Source organism: Arachis hypogaea, chromosome 3 (assembly GCF_003086295.3).
Source record: "Arachis hypogaea cultivar Tifrunner chromosome 3, arahy.Tifrunner.gnm2.J5K5, whole genome shotgun sequence".
Classification (NCBI taxonomy): Eukaryota; Viridiplantae; Streptophyta; class Magnoliopsida; order Fabales; family Fabaceae; genus Arachis; species Arachis hypogaea.
Genome location: NC_092038.1, coordinates 136,148,999 through 136,170,488, shown reverse-complemented (window position 1 = coordinate 136,170,488; position 21,490 = coordinate 136,148,999). Strand labels below are relative to the sequence as shown.

General features: G+C 36.6%; 3 protein-coding genes across 3 annotated transcripts; 1 reads left to right on the top strand and 2 right to left on the bottom strand.

Annotated features, from left to right (window-relative positions):
* Window positions 1-357: 357 nt before the first annotated feature.
* LOC112734189 (microtubule-associated protein 70-2) lies at window positions 358-5,619 on the bottom strand. The gene is made up of 11 exons (XM_025783414.3): window positions 4,840-5,619; window positions 4,648-4,733; window positions 3,940-4,005; window positions 3,675-3,845; window positions 3,394-3,564; window positions 3,095-3,250; window positions 2,836-2,982; window positions 2,626-2,697; window positions 2,008-2,541; window positions 1,690-1,883; window positions 358-894 (listed from the first exon to the last, which is right to left on the bottom strand). Exons 1-11 carry the CDS (start codon window positions 5,051-5,053, stop codon window positions 855-857), a joined length of 1,851 nt encoding a protein of 616 aa, XP_025639199.1. The 5' UTR covers window positions 5,054-5,619; the 3' UTR covers window positions 358-854.
* Window positions 5,620-7,961: 2,342 nt separating this feature from the next.
* On the bottom strand, window positions 7,962-9,618 carry LOC112734188 (uncharacterized). The gene is made up of 2 exons (XM_025783413.2): window positions 8,613-9,618; window positions 7,962-8,311 (listed from the first exon to the last, which is right to left on the bottom strand). The coding sequence occupies exons 1-2, from the start codon at window positions 9,273-9,275 to the stop codon at window positions 8,153-8,155; spliced, it is 822 nt and encodes a 273-aa protein (XP_025639198.1). The 5' UTR covers window positions 9,276-9,618; the 3' UTR covers window positions 7,962-8,152.
* A 3,589-nt stretch (window positions 9,619-13,207) lies between these two features.
* Window positions 13,208-20,779, top strand: LOC112734185 (nuclear pore complex protein NUP155). The gene is made up of 13 exons (XM_025783409.3): window positions 13,208-13,648; window positions 14,084-14,253; window positions 14,368-14,494; window positions 14,828-15,090; window positions 15,292-16,942; window positions 17,024-17,236; window positions 17,387-17,634; window positions 17,749-18,163; window positions 18,363-18,553; window positions 19,320-19,677; window positions 19,844-20,062; window positions 20,145-20,470; window positions 20,579-20,779. Exons 1-13 carry the CDS (start codon window positions 13,490-13,492, stop codon window positions 20,694-20,696), a joined length of 4,458 nt encoding a protein of 1,485 aa, XP_025639194.1. The 5' UTR covers window positions 13,208-13,489; the 3' UTR covers window positions 20,697-20,779.
* Window positions 20,780-21,490: the final 711 nt, after the last annotated feature.

Here is a 21,490-nt window from a genome sequence, read left to right as displayed (position 1 = left end):
AATAAAAAAAAATTTAATAAAAATGACAATTTTAAAACAAATTGAAATCTTCGATACCATTTTGTAACGAAAAAAGGTCGGAGACTAAATAAATTTTCGACCTCTACATTAAAAACCAAAATCGTACTTATCCCTTTATTTTACGAAACTACTCTTCATATATTACTAACAGCTTTCCCATACCAAAGGTTTCAAATTGAAACATTAGTTATGATCATGAGACAGATCCAAACTTGATCAAAAGATTTAAATTAAATCACATCGTTGGACAAGATTGGAGCTGGAGGTACAACGGACTCGAACAGTACCCTCGAGCTATCAAGAACGGAGAAACAAGTGTAGAGGCAACAATGCGCCTTTCAATCAAACAAGAAAATATTATGAAGTTGAAACTATGAATGTATGACACAACCATAAGCTTAGATCTTGATGAGTACAAAGGATATTAACAAACTCGAACCAACACAATCACACTATCTGCGTATCACAAATATCAACTGCAGAAAGGATCTAGCTATACAACAACCACACAACCACTCAAAGAAAAGCTGAAGGTTAGCTCCATGTTAATTGTCTTCCTTTGCCTGCCTTCTTAGCCGATCTCACTCTCTCTATGCAATACAACATTCTAGGTCAGATGCATACCCATTCCTTAAATTCTTTTCTAACTCTCAATCCATGGCCGATATAGGGAACAATGGTCGTTGGCATGCCAGTTACAATCTTATAATCAAATTGAGGGGGAAAAGGCAAAGTAAAAGATTTTTTTAAAAAAGAAAAAATCAACAGAGAAGGCCAGAAGAATGATAATATGAGAAAGTTCACTCCTCAGTGCCACTGCAATAGACCTATTGCTATTGCGTGCTGCGTGTTAATCCACCCCGTGTCACGCTCCTGTGCAAATGCAAGCACTCCATCAGTCATCCAAGTCAATATAATGGGCAAAGCAGCGAGACATAGGAAAGCAATCAAAGCATAATATGCTTGAAAATTTAGTCTTAGAAATAATTTAAAATAGAAAATAATTCAGAGATTCCAACCACTTGACAATGTAGTCACTAGTCAGGAAATCAGGGTTCTCTATTCAAGTAAATAACATGCAAGTTACAGAAAAATGGACAAAGCAGATAGAAATTAGAAAATAAATGCTATGTTGTGTGGAGACGTGGAGTGCTGGGCTTTTTGCAAATCACTGCAAGTCTAATATTTGTAAGTCATGATAGTCTGGTGAAGAATGAACGAGGCACACAACTGAATAAATCAATGAAATAATGTTGTTTGAAGGAAAACCCATTCCTAGTGCGGACAACATAATCGAATATGATTGTAAAATTGACAAGGCCCCAGCAATATAATTTACAGTTAACAGATGTTAAATTTAGCATATAATTTGCGAGCACTAAAGTAAGTTCTTCCTTTTATTCATTTCTTAGAAAGGATGGGAAGTTCTCAGTACATATAAGTATATAACTAGGTTGCATCGTACGCCTTTGCTGAGTTCAAATTTAATTTCCCAAACAAGAGGCCAGCACGAAAACAAAATTGTCTATCAGATGGTAATTGGCAAAGTAGTGAAGATAATTCAGTGTTAAGAAAGACTATAACCATCAGCACTCTGTTGAATAAAGAACACAAAATTTACATGCAGTGAAGAATTAGACCTGCACAAAAACGAACGTAACTTAATACCTTCCAGAAATGAGTTGCTGCTGAGCATTGTTTACAGGACCCTTTATGCTGCTGAACCGCTTTGCTCTGCTCTCTTGTTCTTTCTCCACACGCATTGCAGCTACCTCCTTCTCCATGGCAGCTACTTCTCTTCTCATCTTCTTTGCCTCAACTTCCATGGCTTTAGTCAGTGTATCTACCTTCTTCGCTAGCATCTAAGATAACAGGGAAAAAATTAGAAAAAAATCTGACATATAAGGAGTATCAGCAACAATTAGCTATTGTAAATTAGAAATGTAAGATTAATATCCATAAGCAACATATAAAATACATGCTAACCTCAATGGCATCGTCTTTATCTTTTAGGCTTTGATCTTTCTCATGACCAGCTTTCCTTAAGGCTAAGACTTCTTTCTGCAACAAATCATACAGAATTCCTGGAACACTATCCTCTGTGTCTACCGCTGGGAACTCATTTGGCTTATCATCTGAACTTCCTTTCCAGTTATCATTTTCCTCTTTCTCCTTGGTTCCTTCAGAAGACTGGTTGAATGAATAACTTGGAGGTTTTCCATTTAGAAGAATTTTACTCCTTTCAAGTGACCTTGTGCCACCATCAAAAGATTTAGATGTGCCTTTAGCATGTTTCAAGACTGTGCTGGAGGACACAGAGGACCTCATTTGAAAGGATGATGTTCTCTTTGATAAAAGCCCATTAGAAGTCAGTTTTGAGATGTTATCAGCTCCACCTAGGGATTGGCGTCGAGAAGGCCCATTACTAGCACTTCTAGCCTCTGGGGTTCCGCGATTAATACTGTTAGGTGTTTCTCTCAAACTCTCTTGTAGCACTTTAAGCCGTAATTGAAATTTTTCCTGAAAATGGTAAAAGGTTTACCTTGAGTAACGGCAGAACAAATCTCCTAATTTACTACATGGGCAGTAAAACCAGATTATTACTTTTAACTGGGCTTCAAACTTTGCCGTGCGCTCAGCTATAGCGAGCTTATCTCGCAGTTGCTGCATCTCTCCCTATAAGAATGTATTTCAGGAAAAGACAGGAAACTGTATTAAACTGAAGCCAAATGCAGGAACATTTACACTGAAAGAAAAGGGAAAGAGAAGCTCAAATCCAAAAGAATCACAAGGATAAAATGTATTGGTATTTACCTGCAAGAATCTTCTTTCTTCAAGCCACTGTTTGACAGGCATGACTTTGTCGTTAGCATCTTTCCATTCATTTGCCACCACCACAGCTACTCTGTTTGCAGTTACCTTGGCACGAGCTAACTCTCGGTCGAGAGTTTTTCTTTCCTCCTAAACAGTATAAAACAAACAATGTAGCTATGAATACGATCCTAATATTATAACCGAGTGAAAACACAACTAGAATAGACAACTTGCTGAACTTAATAAAACAGTAAATTACATTCATTTCTTGAACTTTCCGCTGATAATCTCTCACAGCATTTGCAGCTGCACCACCAGCAAGGACAGCCTCTTCAAGCTCCCTTACAGTCTGGGTAAGCTTTTCAACCTCTGCCACCTTCTGTCTATGCATTTTGTCCAGAATTTTATTCTCTTCCTGCAAGTGGTGATGATGAAACATACATCACAATCTAAATTATTATTGCCTTATTGGTAATGATGATGAAACATACATTACAAGTTAAATTATTATTGGTAATGATAAACTTAAAGAGAGAAACATCATGAAACATTGTGTACCTGGCAAATCTCAATCTGCTTAATTAGCTCTTGATTTTTATTTTGGAGATCATCCACCATGGAAGCTTTAGCCAAGGCAACCTGGACAGTCCTCTCAGCTTCCAGAAGTGCTGCTTCTTTAGATTTGGTAAGACGATCTAAAGCTTTATTATCATCTTGGAGTTTAGCAATCTGCGAGAAATAATTGAAGAAAATAATGACATAAATCATCCATGATCAGCCAACTTAGGTTCCCCTTGACAACCTTTGATTAACATTTGATGCATAAAACAAGGTTATACCTCTTGGCGTGCAAGCTTGAGTTCAGCCTCCAGAGGAGCAAGAATAGCTTCTATAGGAGGCATGTCATCATCCTTCTGTGCTGCATGAACCCTTCGGAGAGTGGCCTCAGCGGCAAACTGAGCTGCCATTGATGCCTTCTTCTCATCATTGATTTTCTTTATTTCAAGATTCTGAAAGAAATACTCAGTTCAGTTCAGTAAACATTTCATGTAACCAGAGAAGAAGACTCATCTCATTAAAACTGATAGAGGCACGAAGCAATACTTTGCTTTCTAGTAGAGATTCTGTTAACTTCAGCTTCCCCTCGACCTTCGATAATTCTTCAGTAAGCTATAGCGAAAGCAAAAACAAAAATTCGAAGTCACATTCCAAGTTGACATCAAATAAAGCATGTATTAATAAGAAAAATGCAAAAGTATTAGAAATAATGAACATGCTGAAGTGCGGCAAAAGGACAGGTTCTACCCATTCAAGTAACCGTGTAAGAACAAAGCAAATAAAGATTTGAGTAAATATATACATGAAATTATTACTAGAACATTAAGGTGAAAGAAGAGAACCGACAAAGGAGCCCCACCAGATCATTTAGCCAAAATATAATTAACAGGATAAGCTTATGATCTGAAGCAAATGCCATGATGACTTTACAATTCAATAAATCATTATTACAAACATGTAAAGCATTTAATTTAAAAAAGAAAAAATATCCAACCACACCATGTAGAACAGTACGAAGTGAAGTGAACAGAACAGAACAGAGTTTTGTTTTATTTTCTCTCCGATGCGTAATAAAATAAATCAGAAGCACTTTCAAGTGTAAAAGGTGGAACCCGTAGACAATATAGTAATTAAGTTTCCATTATTTTAGCATTAACACTATGAGAAATTTGGAAAGTTAAAACCAATTAAATACGCCGAAGAAATGAATAACAAATAAACGAAAATAATTAATAAAGGGAAAAAAGAAGGAACCTCTTCAACGGCCTTCTCTCTGAGCCGTTCAGAAAGCCTCAAGGCTTTGATCTCGGCTTGAGCTTCTGATAACTCTCTGTCCTTATCTGCAAACACAAACACAGACACGCAGAGAAAGAGAAAGACGTCACAATCAACGACACGAAGCAGAATCAGCTCAAAAATTAGCCAGATCGAGCGGCATTTCGGCACCTCTAACTTCATTCTCGAGCCGATTGAGCTCCACCTTCACCGGATCCGAACCGTGCAGCAGGTTCATGAACTCGTCCGCATCCAGGCTCGGCCTCATCGAAGCTCTCCTCCTCGACGAGCTCTTCCCTTCCTTGAACGACGCCGACACCGTCAATGGCGCCGGCGTCACCGCCGCACCCGCCTCCGCTCCAGAATCGCCGGAAAAATCCGCCATCTCCGATCTAACCGAAACCAAAACCACACACTCTCTTACTTTCGCTTTCTCTCTCTCACAACTTCACATCCAAATGCTCGTACTCAGCTAGATCCAAAGACACGCAGATGCAGAGATATATAGAGGGAGAAAGAGATAGAATGCTGAAGCACTGAGATTGAGGAGAAGGAGAAGAAATGAGAACGGTGGTTTTAGAGAGAGAAACTGGGAGAGAGATGGTTTCATAATTTTTATGCTTGTTTCTCTCTCTAGATTGAGATTTTAAATCTGGGCTTTATTTTAATTTTTTTCTTTTTCTCTTTTTGTTATTATGTTTATGTTTAGTTTAGAGCTAAGAGAAAGCGAAAGTGTGTGACTGATTGATTAAATAAATATATAAATCTGAGTGATCAGAGCATGGTGGTGCTGTTAAGCAGACCAATACTGAGTGACAGAGAAACACAGTCAGTAACTATTAACTAAACTAAACTAAACTAAGCACACACACTCTCTCTCTCTCTCTCTCATCATCATGCTCATAATAAATCGCAATATCATTGGGGTTGTGTTTTGGTTTAAGTTAAACCGGTTGCGTAGTGCGCACACCATGTTAATTCAATGGATATGGGTGTGTTTCGTGCGCCACTGGGCGCAGGATAGCAATTGGGACCCTTCTTCAAGGAACTTAGCTGGTAAAACGTGTTTCCACAAACTACGAGCATTAACATTTATATTTTTATTATTAATTATTAATTACTATAAAATAATGCTTTGTTTTTGAGGTATGGAATTATCAATTATGGTTTTGTGGATGAACTTGTTTGAGTTTAATAATTTGGCAAAAGTTTTATTGTGTGATTGCTAACAGGGAGTTTCATCATGGCTGGCGAAATTCATTTCACTTCCTGACATTTATGTTTTGTGATATAGGATTGCTCCGGGTGAAAGGGGAAGAGACTAATTCAGTAATTCGTTAAATGAAATTTGAACTAACTATAAAAATAACATTTTTTTTAAGTAGGTAATTAAAATACTGTATAGATGAAAAATACCAAATTAAACTTTCAATTGTCAAATCTTCAACAACAAAAGAAAAGAAGAAAAAGTTAAAGAAGGGGTAACAACTATAATCGTTAGCAAATGTATCGGAGTATGGATAATTCAATTATCTGATTAAACCTAATTAAATTATATTTGTATTTGACGGGTGATCGAGTCTAATCGTATAAAACCCAAACCATATCCATAATTAATTGGTTCGGATATCAGATTTAGAGGGTGCGAAACTCTAACTAAATACAATTACCCGATTATCTTATATATTACATTAAAAATTATAGTATTTCCATTAACTTTAAAAACACCTAACCCTAATTTCAGTTGCAAACACCTACAATTACAATTTTTCTTTCCTCTCCTTCACCTATCTTTTTCTTAATTTTTATTTGTGATACTCAATTACTCAAAGTCTCAAACAAATCCAACTAGAATTTAATCAGTTCGAGTCCAATCACAAAAAAGGCCCTTACCCCCTGAACCAATTAAATTTAATCAGTTAATTTTTTATTTTTCATAAACTCAAACCATCTCGATCCGTTGACACCTTTCATAGCTGCGAGTCTGTGACTTGAAAAGAATTCCTTTTACGTCTTTGAGATACCACAGAGAATAGTAAGTTCAAATTTTTCACAAAAATATAATTTAAATCAAATTTAAAATATGTTACATTAACTTATTTTTTTAATATGAAATATTTGTTATGAGTTATATTTATAATATTCCTTTTAATAAAGTAAAAACATATTTAGTTTATAATATATATTCTTCAGAATATATGAAGTGCTTTTACCTTCACTTTTGTTCATTGCGACATGAAGAGCTTCAATTTTACACTGATTTGTTGATTGTATCTACCATTAGATTGAATTGAAATTACACCAGTTTACTTTTGGTGAATGGGCACTTCTACTACCCTTGTGTTCATTCGAAAATGTTTTCCTTATAACTGAGCCCAAATGTTTAATAAAAGAACGGTATATATGTGACTTTGAAAATTGGTCCACATTATCCCACAGTAAGACCATAGTCCAAAAATTTCCAGATCGTCATGAATTTCAATCAAGACCAAGTTAATTAGAGTTGTGGTATAAAGCTAGCCCTTTGTTTCTAATAAGCTTCGTGAGCTCTTAGAATTTATCACATGGAGGGGCCTTACTCCATGCCCGAATTTGATGCCAAACAAGTATGCAGGGGCCACTGCTTTGGCTTTTTTTGACAATGTAGTTTGCCTCCACAACGACCTATAAAGTGGGCGTGACATGTACAATTTGTCAATTTCAATTATCATTTAGATTGCTTGATCCTGATGTATATCATTGTGCTCCCTAGTGGGGGCATAAACAAGTTTTCTTTACCATAACATTTAATTATCTCTTCCTCAACTATGATTTTTCCTTCAATTTACAAACATCTTCACATCAAGCAACAAGTAGTCTATATTTGATTATTTCCTATAGGAAAAATCCTTTATTTTGGATTATACTACTTCTGCTTACTGTGGTACACCGTTTCCAGTTAAGTTCTAGAATGTAGGAAACTTATATAGTGCCACTAAATCACTTGGTGTACAGGGGAGATTTAGGGCACAACATCAAGCAATATAGAAACGCTTAGTGAAAAGGGTTATTCAAAGGAGTCAAAATATGATTTCAATTAATTTCACAGAATATGCTAATATTTGAGGCAGAGAAATACTAATTTGACAACCACTAATCCTACAACAACAAAATAACTATGGATAAAAGGTAAAAGTTGTTATTATAGTTAAATTTTAAGAGTTAAATTCGGACCTTTTTTCATAGTTGTTGGTTGTTAATTAACTTGTGATGATTAAATTAGCATTCCACAATTTAAAAGATGGCGGCAGTCATTAGAAAATTCAATGGGAAATTTGGTATTCAAAATTTTGATTAGATATCCAATAAAATAAAGTGAAGCAAGCATGTAAAAATGAAAGGCATTCCTCAACACTAGCCAAGTACCAACCTAAGCAATAAGAACCGATTCAAGTAGTAATTCCGATCATGAACAGACACAATAATCAGAAGGCAAGGAGCTAGATTAAGCCTCGACCGTTTCATCCTCCAAGATATGGGCCTTGGTCGTTGGCTTGGCAAGGAAATCAGTGTACTCTTGGAATGGAGATTTGGAGAAGCGAGTCTCCCTCCAGAAATCAGGTGTAAGGAAACCGTAGGTTTTCAGCAAACACTCGAATGTGGCCTGCAAATAACACACATAGCATCATGAAAAATAGGTGACAAATTACATGTAATTCATCTATTGAATTATGCATTCAATTGCTTCCCTCAATAAGTCTACTCTAACTGTCACCTCAAACTGAATTAGATACTTTGCTTAAACAACATTTATACTACCATAACACTCAGGGATATCTTCTCACATGAATCTATAATCATACATTCATACAGAATATAAGAAACAATTGCATATTATATGTATTAATGTAAAGGTTATAATAATCAACAATTAAACAAGGGAAAAGGCAAAGAAAGTATGATACCTTCACGAAATTTCCAAGGGTCTTGGTGGATCCTCTAGAAGAAGTGAATACATCATCAATCCCTGCAAATTGCAAGACCTTCTTGGGAACCCTAGCAGCAACAATTCCGGAACCACGAGGAGCAGGCACCATACGGACGGTGACGGAACCACATTTTCCGGTGACCTTGCAGGGAACGGTGTGTGGCTTTCCGATCTTGTTACCCCAATAACCTCTCCTAACAGGAATCACCGAAAGCTTCGCCAATATGATGGCACCGCGAATGGCAGTTGCGACCTCCTTGCTGCACTTGACACCGAGTCCGACGTGGCCGTTGTTGTCACCGACGACAACGAAGGCCTTGAAACGGGTTCTCTGACCGGCACGTGTCTGTTTCTGAACGGGCATGATCTTCATGACTTCATCCTTCAAAGAAGGACCAACCAACTGGTCAACGATTTGGTGCTCCTTGATTGGGAGAGAGTGAAGGTAGATTTGTTCGAGACTACTGATCTTTTTCTCTTTCACGAGGCGACCCAGCTTCGTCACTGGAACCCACTTCTCCTCTTCCTCGCGGCGTCCACCGCCCCTGCGACGCCCACCGCGGCCCCTGTCGCCCCGACCACCGCGACCTCCGAAGCCACGCCCGAATCCGCCACGATCTCCGCCACCGCGCTCAGCCATTGGTGAGATGAGAGGGAAGAAGGATCAATGTAGGGTTTGTGTGAGTGTGTACTGTGTGTTGCAGAAGCAGCAAGACGAGAGTGTAGGGTTTGCATTTTTCAGCGCTTTAAATATATAGACAAAGTTTAGGGCTCCCAAATAGCTCAAACGGGTCGGGCCCTATTTTAATATTCAATTTTGCTTTTCGGAAGACCCAAAAGCATAAATTTTGACTAAAACTAAAACGTTACTAACACACTGGAAGGCTCAATTGAGGTTATATCAAACGAATCCTAAAAAACTAAACCAAAAACTAACCCTATAAAAAACCCAAACAAGCATCTTTTTTTGTCGGGGTGGAACTCTGAATACTAGGTGGGCAAAAAAAAGTTTAATCGCTCTCTTTTTATTTTCCATCATTGTGTATTTGTGTTGTGTCAACCAAAATAAAAGAAAGTTTAGTCACCCTCTCTATCATAGGCTATTTTCGAATTAAATAAGTTTACTTGTGGAGTTTAACACTTTGTTTGGATTGAGTGAATATGAAAGAAAAGAAAATGTAAAGAAAGAAAATAGATGAAAATGTGAGTTTTTTGTTGTTTGGATGAGGAAGGAAAATAGAGTGGAAAGAAAAAAATTGATGTGGGACCCATAAAAATGTTTTCTTCTCAAACATGAGATGAAAATGGAAGGAAAATGTGTAATAAGTGTAAAATTACTAATTTATCCTTTGATTAACTAAAAAAATAAAAGATATAAGAGTATTAATGTAATTTATTCTATTATAATTTTCTCTCCTCTCATTTTTCTTTCCATCCAAACAAAAGAAAATTTTTTCTCTATTTTTTTTCCATCAATTTTCTTTTTATCCAAACAACACATAAAACAATCCATCTTTCTTTCTATTTTCATTCCTCTCATTTTCTTTCCTCTAAAAAAGAAAATGGAAGGAAAGAAAATAAGAGGAAAGAAAATAGAAAGAAAAATAGAGTGATTTGTATGGTGTTTGGATGAAGAAAAAATAGATGGAAAGAAAATGGAAAGAAAATTTTTTTTTGTTTGGATGGAAAGAAAAGTGAAAAGAAAGAAAATCATAATAGTATAAAATTACATTAATACCCTTATTTATATTATATATAAGTTATAATTTATTAATAATAAGGGGTAAATATGTAATTTTATTTATGTTTGCAACATTTCTCTTCATTTTCATCTCATCCTTGAGATGAAAATATTTTAGTGGGTCCCACATAATTTTTTTTTTCCACTCTGTTTTCTCCTCTCATCCAAACAACAAAAAACCTACTTTTCCACTCTATTTGTATGTGCTTTTGTAACAACATTTGAATAAATAAATATAAAGTGTACAAAAAAAATTCTAGTAAAATTTAATCTTTAGATTTTTTGGTAGAAATTTAGGTACAGTTAATTTTACGTATGGTTAGATAAAAATTTAGTCAAATCATTTAACAGTTTTTATTTATAAATTTTACGTGAAATTGACTACACCTAAATTTTCACCAAATTTTTCTTTTTATTTTTCAAGAAAATGTGGTCATTCACAATAAAAAAATGTTTTAAAAAATTTATTTGACAATAAATTACTAAATTTTAATGACAAAAATATCTTATTTTTCTAATAATGATTGCAAAAATTTTCATCTAAATTTGATCTCTAAAGTCGTTTTTTAAAATATATATTTAATATATAATTTTTTTTGTCGTATTTTTAAATCTTTCAGGGACTTATTTGTTATTAGCATCTTTTGGAGTTTGTTTTGTTAGCAATACGAACTTTCAGGTACCATTTCGATAATTTACACTAAACAAAATTAAATATGACCCGGTTCAGGTGATATGAGCCGACCGAGTCATCGATTTTCACAAAATTCGTCCAGGTCGAATCGGCTTTTATTGGGTCCAATACTTAAGCAGTTCGACAAGTGACTCGATCCGGCTGGGTGACCGAGTGACCAAATTTCTGGTTGAACCAAACGGTTTGAGTCGGATTTGATAACTACTAGCAACGGCCTATCTTGAATGTTTGAAGGAAAGAGTTTATAAAAAGATTGTACATGGGGTCGTCGCCCAGGTCGGACCAAATATAATAAATATATTCGAACCCAATCTGAATATTTTGTTCAAACTAAATTAACCCTAAATAAATTGGATTATATTTTTATAAAAAAAAGGATTAAATTTGGTCGGCTCGGTACATGATTTATATATATATTTTATGTAACAAATTAATAAAATTTTACTTTTAAAGATTGAATTTAATAAATTAAAAAAATAAAGTAATTAGCGTATCAATCAATTTTGTCTTTTACAATGTAGGTCCTAATAAAAAAGTTCAATAACACAAAAAAATAGACCTAATCCTATTTTGATTTTTCACTATTACTCACTGTAAAAAGAAAAAAAACCAACCGCACACCCTATATTTCCCTCCTACTCCTACTCCCACTTACGCCGTTCATCTTGCCGTCTTCTCGCATAGCAACAACCTCGCTATTCTCGTGCTGATGCCCACAACCCCACGAAAAGAACTAACCGGCCATTTGCGTCGTCGTGTCGTCCGACCCCGTCATTGAAACGGTATCGTAACTCGTTTGTCTCCCAAGGAGCCATTAGAGACGACGTTCACAACGCCACAAGGATCTCCAGATGGCGCCACGCCCAATCACGCTGTTGACTAGCCCTCACCCGGCCTCTGCCCACGCAATTCGTTCTCCATGAAAGGTAGATAAAGAATCTCCTTGCTATAGATTGCAACGAATACCCTAAGAAGATAACTGTGGGATGTTTCTTTTATTAACTTTGGGATGTTTTTTTTTGTTAAACATGAGATGTTTCTACTGTTCGACTTCATATGTTTCTTTTGTTAAAATTTTGGATGGTTCTTTTCTTAAACTTAGAATGTTTCTTTTATTCGATGCAAGTCGGCAGCGCGCGACGCATAGAGGAGTAGCGTCGAAAGGCATAATGGCAGCGCCAGCAGACAGTTGAAAACGATATACTAACTACGTAATGATTTGAGACTTTGCGTTGACGAAACGATTACGCGATGACAGTCATTGGAGGATTACGTTTTGCTAATTCCTATATTTTTTATTTATATTTATTGACAAAATTATTCATAAAAAAAAAAACTAACTAAATTTTTATTGGCATTTAAAGAAATTAATCGAAAATTTTAAATTATCCAGCTTTTTATGACCACCATTATTTCCTTTTCTCTAATTTCAAATTTTGTTAATTTTCCATTGTCACCACTTTAACTTCCTTTTTTATTTCTATTTGACTACCATGTCTCCTTTATTCTCAGAACTTCCCTTATTCTCTATAAGCTGAGATATTAAAGATAAGAAAAAGATGCTCTGTAGAGTGTGAAGTAGACTAAATTTAGAACTACACTACAATATCAACCGATCTTACAAAAAAAAAAAGGGTGAAAAATAATAGAAAACAACCGTTGTTGCACTTGTCGCCTTCACATCCTCAATTTCCTTCACAGCAAGAACCAATAAAATTTGCAACAAAACAAAAAACTAGAACAATTATCAAATCCCACTAGAATGAGTTTGAAGGCGAAGCCGTGACCAGAATTTAGTAAAGGAGGTTCTAACGGTAAAAGAGGCATGAGGGTGGTGGTAGTGGTGAAGTAAGAGAGAAGAAAAAAATGGTTAATATGATAGAAAAAGAGGATTATGAATGTTTCAGATTTAGAGAAAAAAGAGACAATGATGGAAATCTCAAATTGAAGATAAGAAATTGTGACAATTTAAAAACAACTCCATAATCCAGCATTATACCATGATACTTAGTTACTTACCATTTAAAAATAAATTATGACTTGTGCTATAAGCCTATAACATGAATAAAATAATAAAAAAGAAGATTTGTTGTTTCCTTTTGAATCAAATAAATTCTAAAAGAAATGAAAAATTGACAAGGAAAGAATGGGGTAATTAAAAAAGAACAGGAAAACAATCGCGGTCACTCGGTCACACAGTGACAGACAGCAGTGTTTGCCCGCCACTATCAAATTTACGAAACCCTCCTCAAAACCCTACATTTCTCTCATTTCACTTCCCTCCCTCTCCCACTCTTTCTTCCCCCAATTTTCAAATTTCATTTTCTCCGTTTGTTTTTGGGGAAGGAGAGTTAAATATTCAGTTTCTCCAATCCCCTTAGTAGTTCTGAAATTTCAGTTGAAGCTCGGCGCCGCGGAGATGTCGTGGGAAGACGAGATTGTGATGCGTGATGTGACGAACGCGGGTCTCGTTGTCAGTGATCGCATTGGTCGCGAGGTTTCGTCTCAGCTTGACCTCGAAGAAGCTCTTGAAGCTTCAAGATATGCTAGCCACCCTTACTCCACTCTCCCCAGAGAGGTATCTCTATCTTCCTATCTTTTACCTCTCATACTCTCAGGGTTTCGAATTGGTTCAATTAGATTCACCTCCATACGCTATGTGTTTCTGTAATTTAGCCAATTTTGCCTCCAAGCTAGAATTGAGTGTCTTGGTAGGGGGTTCCTTACATTTTGCTTACTCAGAACACAGAAGGCCCAGAGTGAATGTTCAATAGGGTAAAAGATACAAGATCAAATTTTGCTTGTAAAGCAAAAAAAGTTGCTTCTTTTTGTGAAGTGTTTTTATCTGTTATAGTGTTATTGTGTGTGGGTATAATACTACAATGTAGCATAAATCATAACGGCAACATGCATTATAGGTATATAGCATGCCTGTTAGCATACTGTCTAGGGTTGGAGTTTAGTTCTAGCATGTATCTTATGCCATATTTTTTTTCTTTGGATTTCATCTCAGTGGCCCCCTTTAGTTGAGGTTGCCAATACATGGGAGTTGCCTCCTGTTCTCATTGAAAGATACAATGCAGCTGGTGGGGAAGGAACTGCCTTTTGTGGAATATTTCCTGAAATACGTAGGGCATGGGCATCTGTGGACAATTCCTTGTTTCTTTGGCGTTTTGATAAGTGGTAAGCACCATGATGATGTTCTGGAATTAATTTAGTTTAACGGCATCTTCTATTTACTAGAACTTATATTTATACGTGCTGCATTACCTCTAATCTAATGTTGGTCTTCCTTAGGGATGGTCAATGTCCTGAATATAGTGGGGAAGAGCAAGCTATTTGTGCAGTTGGTCTTGCAAAATCAAAACCAGGTGTTTTTGTTGAAGCCATCCAATATCTTTTAGTTTTAGCAACGCCTGTTGAGGTAATAACCAAATTATGCTTAACTTTTTTCCAGTACTTGTTTACGAAAAGTATAAAATTCATCCTTCTGAATTACTTTTTTATTGTTATATGATGAATTGCTTATTTTGTATCCGTGCAAGATCCGATGAGTTTATTTGCCATTGATACTAATAGTTTTGTGATGCTTATCACTTTGATATGTGCTGCTTAGCTTTGTATGAAAATATGTTATAAGATCCCTTTATTCTTCAAAAGAAGCTCTGTATGATTTGTTTCTTATGAACCTTGTGTGGCTTGTTCTTTCAAGAATTTGTCCAAGCAATATTGTTTCTTACCAATCGCTTTCTGTCAGTTGATTTTGGTAGGAGTGTGCTGCTCTGGAGGAGCCGATGGATCAGACCCATTTGCAGAAGTAACATTACAGCCATTGCCAGAGTATACTGTACCGTCTGATGGGGTTACAATGACTTGTGTGACATGTACTGATAAGGGCCGTATTTTCCTTGCTGGTCGTGATAGCCATATATACGAGCTTATTTATTCTACAGGTTCAGGATGGCAAAAGCGCTGCAGAAAAATCTGCCTCACTGCTGGCTTAGGAAGTTTAATTTCAAGGTACTTGGAGCTTTGGATCTTCTAGTGGCATACAAGTTACTAAATCTAACTATGCTATTTGATTCCTTCGATCAATTTTTTAATCTTTAAAGTCCAAATTGTGCATGTATTTTCTTTAAATGACTTGTAACTTGCCTCATTTTAAGTGGTATATGTTTCTTTGCTAATTCCCTAATGACGTGACTTAGCTGTTTTATGCAGCTGGGTTATACCAAATGTGTTCAACTTTGGAGCCATCGACCCCATTGTTGAAATGGTTTTTGATAATGAGAGGCAAATATTGTATGCACGAACTGAAGAGATGAAGCTTCAGGTTTATGTTCTAGGGCAAAATGGGGATGGTCCATTAAAGAAAGTTGCTGAAGAAAGGAATCTTGTTAATCAGAGGGATGGTCATTATGGAGGTAGACAATCAACAGGATCAAGAGTCTCAAATCGTTCACCCAAGCCATCTATTGTTTGTATTGCACCGTTATCCACACTTGAATCCAAGTTGCTGCATCTTGTTGCTGTTTTATCAGATGGCAGAAGGATGTACCTGTCTACTTCTCCTTCTAGTGCAAATTTGACTGGGTTCAGCACCAGTCATCACAGGCCTAGCTGTTTAAAGGTTGTTGCTACAAGGCCTGCTCCTCCTTGGGGTGTTAGTGGTAATCTCACATTTGGAGCCATAGCTCTTGCGTCTAGGCCTCAAAATGAGGATCTCTCATTGAAAGTTGAGGCAGCATATTGTTCTGCAGGAACTCTTATCCTTTCTGATGCATCACCTTCAGCTATGCCTTCTCTCCTTGTATTGAACCGGGATTCAAGCACCCAGTTATCACCATCAGGTAATCTTGGGACAAATTCAAGGAGTTCCCGTGCATTACGAGAATCTGTATCTTCTTTACCAGTTGAAGGGCGAATGCTTTCTGTGGCAGATGTCTTACCTTTGCCTGATACTGCATCTACTGTGCAGTCTTTATATTCAGAAATTGAGTTCAGTGGTTATGAGAGCCCAATGGAATCATGTGACAGGGTATCTGGGAAACTCTGGGCAAGGGGAGACCTTTCGACTCAACATATATTGCCAAGAAGGAGGATTGTTATCTTCAGCACAATGGGCATGATGGAAATTGTGTTAAACAGGCCACTGGACATTTTAAGAAGGTTATTAGAGTCCAGCTCTCCAAGATCAGTTTTAGAAGATTTCTTCAATCGTTTTGGTGCTGGTGAGGCAGCTGCTATGTGTCTAATGCTAGCTGCAAGAATAGTGCACTCGGAAAACCTTATTAGCAATGTTATTGCCGAGAAGGCTGCTGAAGCTTTTGAGGATCCAAGAGTTGTTGGAATGCCACAACTTGAAGGTAGTAGTGCATTATCAAACACAAGAACTGCTGCTGGTGGATTTAGCATGGGCCAGGTTGTTCAGGAGGCTGAGCCAGTATTTTCAGCCGCACATGAAGGACTCTGTTTGTGTTCATCTAGATTACTTTTTCCTCTTTGGGAACTTCCTGTGATGCTTGTGAAAGGTAATTTAGCCCCTTCAGGTGCTTTATCTGAAAATGGGGTAGTTGTCTGCAGACTCTCTGTTGGTGCTATGCAAGTCCTTGAACACAAAATCCGATCTTTAGAAAAATTCTTAAGATCTAGAAGGAACCAGAGGAGAGGACTTTATGGATGTGTTGCAGGTTTGGGCGATCTAAGTGGTTCAATTCTATATGGTACTGGTTCAGCATTAGGTGCAGGTGATCGAAGTATGGTGAGAAACTTATTTGGTGCGTACTCCAGAAATGTGGAGTCTAATGGTGGTGGAACAAGTAACAAAAGACAAAGGCTGCCATATAGTCCTGCAGAATTAGCTGCCATGGAGGTGGGTTATGTCAAGTGTTTTCTTGATGTTTTATATGTTCTCATTTATTGGTTTAATTTCTCATTTAGGCTTTTGTTACAGGTGAGGGCAATGGAATGTATTAGGCAGTTGCTTCTTAGATCTGGTGAAGCGCTGTTTTTGCTTCAACTTATTTCCCAGCATCATGTCACTCGATTGATTCAAGGATTTGATGCTAACCTTCAACAAGCATTAGTTCAGTTAACATTTCATCAGTTAGTTTGTTCTGAGGAGGGTGACCGGCTTGCTACGAGACTTATTTCTGCTCTAATGGAGGTAAAGCCTGTTTTAGGCTAGATGTGAAGGAAATTTCTGTGGGAATTTATATGTTAATGATTTAATATAGCTTTCTATGTTTTCTTGAACAAACTTTTGTTTCTCCCTTGTATAGTTCTGAGTTTTATTTCATATCATACATCGTTCCAGTATTATACTGGTCCTGATGGTAGGGGAACTGTAGATGACATTAGCAGGAGATTAAGAGAGGGTTGTCCAAGCTACTATAAGGAGTCTGATTACAAGTTTTTCTTAGCTGTGGAAGCTCTGGAGAGAGCTGCTGTGACTATAGATGATGAGGAAAAGGAGAATCTTGCAAGAGAAGCATTTAATTGCTTAAGCAAAGTTCCAGAGTCTGCAGACTTACGAACTGTTTGCAAGCGTTTTGAGGATTTGAGGTATTTTTTCTTTTCTTGTCGTCCATTTTTTATGTCAAGCATCATCATTTGTTTTAGTGGTCTGTGATTGGAATGCTTCAATCTGAAAGTATAAAATGTACTTGACAACTGCAGATATTATGAAGCTGTAGTGCGCTTACCTCTTCAAAAGGCACAAGCTATCGATCCTGCAGGTGATGCTTATAATGATGAAATTGATGCAAGTGTCAGAGAACAGACACTTGCTCAGCGCGAACAGTGTTATGAGATAGTTATTAGTGCTTTACGGTCTCTGAAAGGTGACAACTCTCATAAGGAATTTGGCTCTCCTATCAGATCTGCTGCTTTGCAATCTACCCTTGATCCAGCTTCTCGAAAAAAATATATTAGTCAAATTGTTCAACTTGGTGTCCAGTCTCCTGACAGAATTTTCCATGAGTATCTATACCAAGCTATGATTGATTTAGGTCTTGAAAATGAGTTGTTAGAGTATGGAGGTCCTGATCTGTTGCCCTTTTTGCAAAGTGCGGGTCGTAAACCCATCCAAGAGGTTCAATTGTTTCTTTCTCTTTCTAATTTGTCTGTGGCTTGGTCTTCAATTGGTCAAAATGGGCACAAACATAGCGTTAAAATTTTGTTTGTGTATGTGCTGAATGCAAAACTACATACAAGCCATATTTTCATACTATTTACTGTAAAGTTTTCATTTTTCTAATTATCTGCCCTCTTATGTTTTCTCGGTCTTCAAGGTTCGTGCTGTGACTGCAACAACTTCTCCAACTGGGCAATCTGGAGCACCTATGTCATCCAATCAAGTCAAGTACTATGAACTTTTGGCACGGTATTATGTCTTGAAGCGGCAACATATGCTTGCAGCTCATGCATTGCTAAGACTAGCTGAACGACGTTCTGTTGATGGGGTTCCTACTCTTGAACAGAGGTTAATTAGTTTCTTAGTTCCTTGTAACTTATTATCTCCTCTTTCTTAGTATTCTTTTGAAGATTCTGGCCTTATAAGTAGTTTTCTTACTTCATTGCTGCAAACCTGGATCAATTTACTGAGCTGGACTTTCATCAACACTAGGAAAAGATGCAAGATCTGGCACGTGATTTAGGCCCAGTTTGGGTAACTAACTTAATTAAGCTCCTTTTGATAAAATAACTTAAACAATAAATGACTCTGTTAAAAGTAACTTATAAATAAGTTATTTTGTGTTTGGATTTTTAACTCTAAAAGTGCTTATTTTAAAGAAATGTGATGAAAAGTAGAAGTATTATGAGAGAAGTTGTTTTTTTTAACTTCTCTATAAGCTCCAAAATAGCTTCTTAGAAAGTTGCAATTTGGTTTTGAAAATTGCACCCGACATTAATACTACTACTTTTCATAAGTCAAAAGTTAAAAAAAGCTACTTTTAGAGTTTCCCAAACGGGCCCTTAATCCTATAAAGCATGGAAATTGGTTACTGATTCTATTAATTCTCAAATAAGTTCTGCTTGTTATGTGTCTTGGGTTAGATAGATTAACTGGGTCTATGGTTGTAGCTGTTCTGTGGCAAGGCTCTACATTTCACATGTATTCAGGGTGATCTGTTTCTGGTTTCAAGCCCTCCCCAATGGTCTTTAGAATCTATTAGGATTACTAGAATTATTTTGGTCTATATTCTTGGATATCTTCTTATCATCTTAATATTATTTGTAAAATTCAGGTGTCAATACCTAAGTAATGCAGTTCTACAAGCAAAAAGTGCAGCTAATAGTGATGGTTTAGTAGGTTCTGCTCGGAGTTCCATTGATAGTGGATTCTTAGATTTGCTTGAAGGGAAGCTTGCTGTTCTTCGGTTTCAGATAAAGATCAAAGAGGAATTGGAGGCAATGGCTTCCAGGAATGAGATTTTACCTAGCACATCTGATTCCATTCAAGATGGTGCAGTCCATGTGGGCAGTTCAACTGCCGATGCAAATTTTGCAAGCGTAGCACGAGAGAAGGCCATGGAGCTATCATCAGATGTAAAGAGCATAACACAATTATATAATGAATATGCTGTTCCCTTTGAACTCTGGGAGGTACTGTTTATATTGTTTTATGTCAGATTTACATAAGTTCAGATTTTCTCTTCAGATTGTTCACATGGGTTCTTGTTGAAAAGGTTGCAATAATAATTTGCCAACTACTGAAACTTCTATATCAAATTTCTTATTAATTGTCCTTCACTTAATACCTTTGTTTCAGATATGCCTGGAGATGCTGTACTTTGCCAATTATTCTGGTGATGCTGACAGCATAATTGTCAGAGAGACATGGGCTAGACTTATTGATCAAGCTCTTTCAAGAGGTGGCATTGCTGAAGCTTGCTCGGTATTGAAGAGGGTTGGCCCCCGGATTTATCCTGGTGATGGAGCTGTTATACCACTCAACACTATTTGTCTTCACCTAGAGAAGTCTGCACTGGTATGTTCCAAAACTTGTTCCATTTGAACAACATATGGATTAAACTATTATTTTCAAACTATGAATTCATAATTTTTTGTAGGAGAGGTTAAACTCGGGGGCTGAATCTGTTGGTGATGAAGATGTTGCTAGAGCCCTTCTTTCTGCTTGCAAGGGTGCAGCTGAGCCTGTATTGAATACATATGACCAATTGTTATCAAATGGAGCTGTGTTGCCCTCCCCAAATCTTAGATTACGCATGCTGAGATCAGTCCTTGTGGTTCTTCGCGAGTGGGCAATGTCTGTATATTCACAGAGAATGGGTGCAAGTGCCTCCGGTTCTTCCCTCATACTAGGTTCAGGATTCCCACTTGAAAGAACAATTGTTAGCCAAGGAATTCGTGATAAGATCACAAGTGCGGCAAACAGGTCTACTTCTCTATACTTTTTGTCCATTTAAAATTTCTAAAAGGAATATGCTTTTTCTGTGCTGGATACAACATTATATTAGAAATTAAATGTTCCCAACCTTTACAGGTACATGACTGAAGTGCGAAGGTTAGCCCTTCCCCAGAATCAAACAGAACATGTCTACCGAGGCTTTAGAGAACTCGAAGAGTCGCTTATAAGTCCCCAATCATTTGATCGATATTGATCTTTGTTCCATTAGAATAGTGTTGTATCAATTTCTTCTTATAAAATAATTATCTTGCAATAAGAGGTGTCTAATTTTTTCCATATTGGATGTGTGATCATGTGATCTCATTTTTTGTTCTTCTTTTCCTTCCCTTCCCTTCCCTTTTAGCCTTTAGTTTGTGTATCAACTAAGATGATAAAAATCTCCACATTCCGGGTCTCCATTCACCTGAGCCTATTCTTGCAAACTTTGCTGCCTCAGGTTGAATGGTTTGAATTGTCTACTTGCGGGCAATCTAGTTTCATAATCCAAAAGATTATGTTATATACTAAAAAATGTATGATGGTGCTGCTTCGTAGAATTTTTTAGCATTTTGCGAGTTTAGGAAGCTGTTGTTTATATTACATCTTCACATTTCATAAATTCAAAATGGGATTATCGGAACCAAGTGCACCATATGGGATCGGTTTTATTCTTCTAAGCTATAAGCTAAAATATGTCTCTTCTGTGATGGTAAATTGGTAATAATACTGTTTTTTATCTTTTAAAACAGTGGAGTGTATATAAACTAATATCACATTGGTGAGAGAAAAAAAAGTTTGATTGTGGATTATAAGCAATAAGTATTAATTTAGAGCATGAAGATATAGATTTTGAAATATTAATTTTTAACTTAAAACACTTGTAATTAAGAAAGTCTCGAGAATAATTTTTGTTAAGCGGTGATATTGAGGAAACCATCTCAGATAAAATCATTAAAAGAAACCTTTCTTGACTAGATCACAAAAAGTAGCCTTACCAAATCCGAAAAC

What these genes read in the sequence shown, in the direction of transcription:
- LOC112734185 (XM_025783409.3), top strand. Translation starts at nt 13,490, where the DNA reads ATGTCGTGGGAAGACGAGATTGTGATGCGTGATGTGACGAACGCGGGT. An exon ending in GTTCCTACTCTTGAACAGAG is followed by an intron (nt 18,554 to 19,319) that starts GTTAATTAGTTT and finishes TGTAAAATTCAG; the next exon opens with GTGTCAATACCTAAGTAATG. An exon ending in ATCACAAGTGCGGCAAACAG is followed by an intron (nt 20,471 to 20,578) that starts GTCTACTTCTCT and finishes CAACCTTTACAG; the next exon opens with GTACATGACTGAAGTGCGAA.
- LOC112734188 (XM_025783413.2), bottom strand. Translation starts at nt 9,275, where the DNA reads ATGGCTGAGCGCGGTGGCGGAGATCGTGGCGGATTCGGGCGTGGCTTC. An exon ending in CCCTTGGAAATTTCGTGAAG is followed by an intron (nt 8,312 to 8,612) that starts GTATCATACTTT and finishes TGTTATTTGCAG; the next exon opens with GCCACATTCGAGTGTTTGCT.
- LOC112734189 (XM_025783414.3), bottom strand. Translation starts at nt 5,053, where the DNA reads ATGGCGGATTTTTCCGGCGATTCTGGAGCGGAGGCGGGTGCGGCGGTG. An exon ending in TCAAGCTTGCACGCCAAGAG is followed by an intron (nt 3,565 to 3,674) that starts GTATAACCTTGT and finishes TATTTCTCGCAG; the next exon opens with ATTGCTAAACTCCAAGATGA. An exon ending in AGTTTGAAGCCCAGTTAAAA is followed by an intron (nt 2,542 to 2,625) that starts GTAATAATCTGG and finishes TACCATTTTCAG; the next exon opens with GAAAAATTTCAATTACGGCT.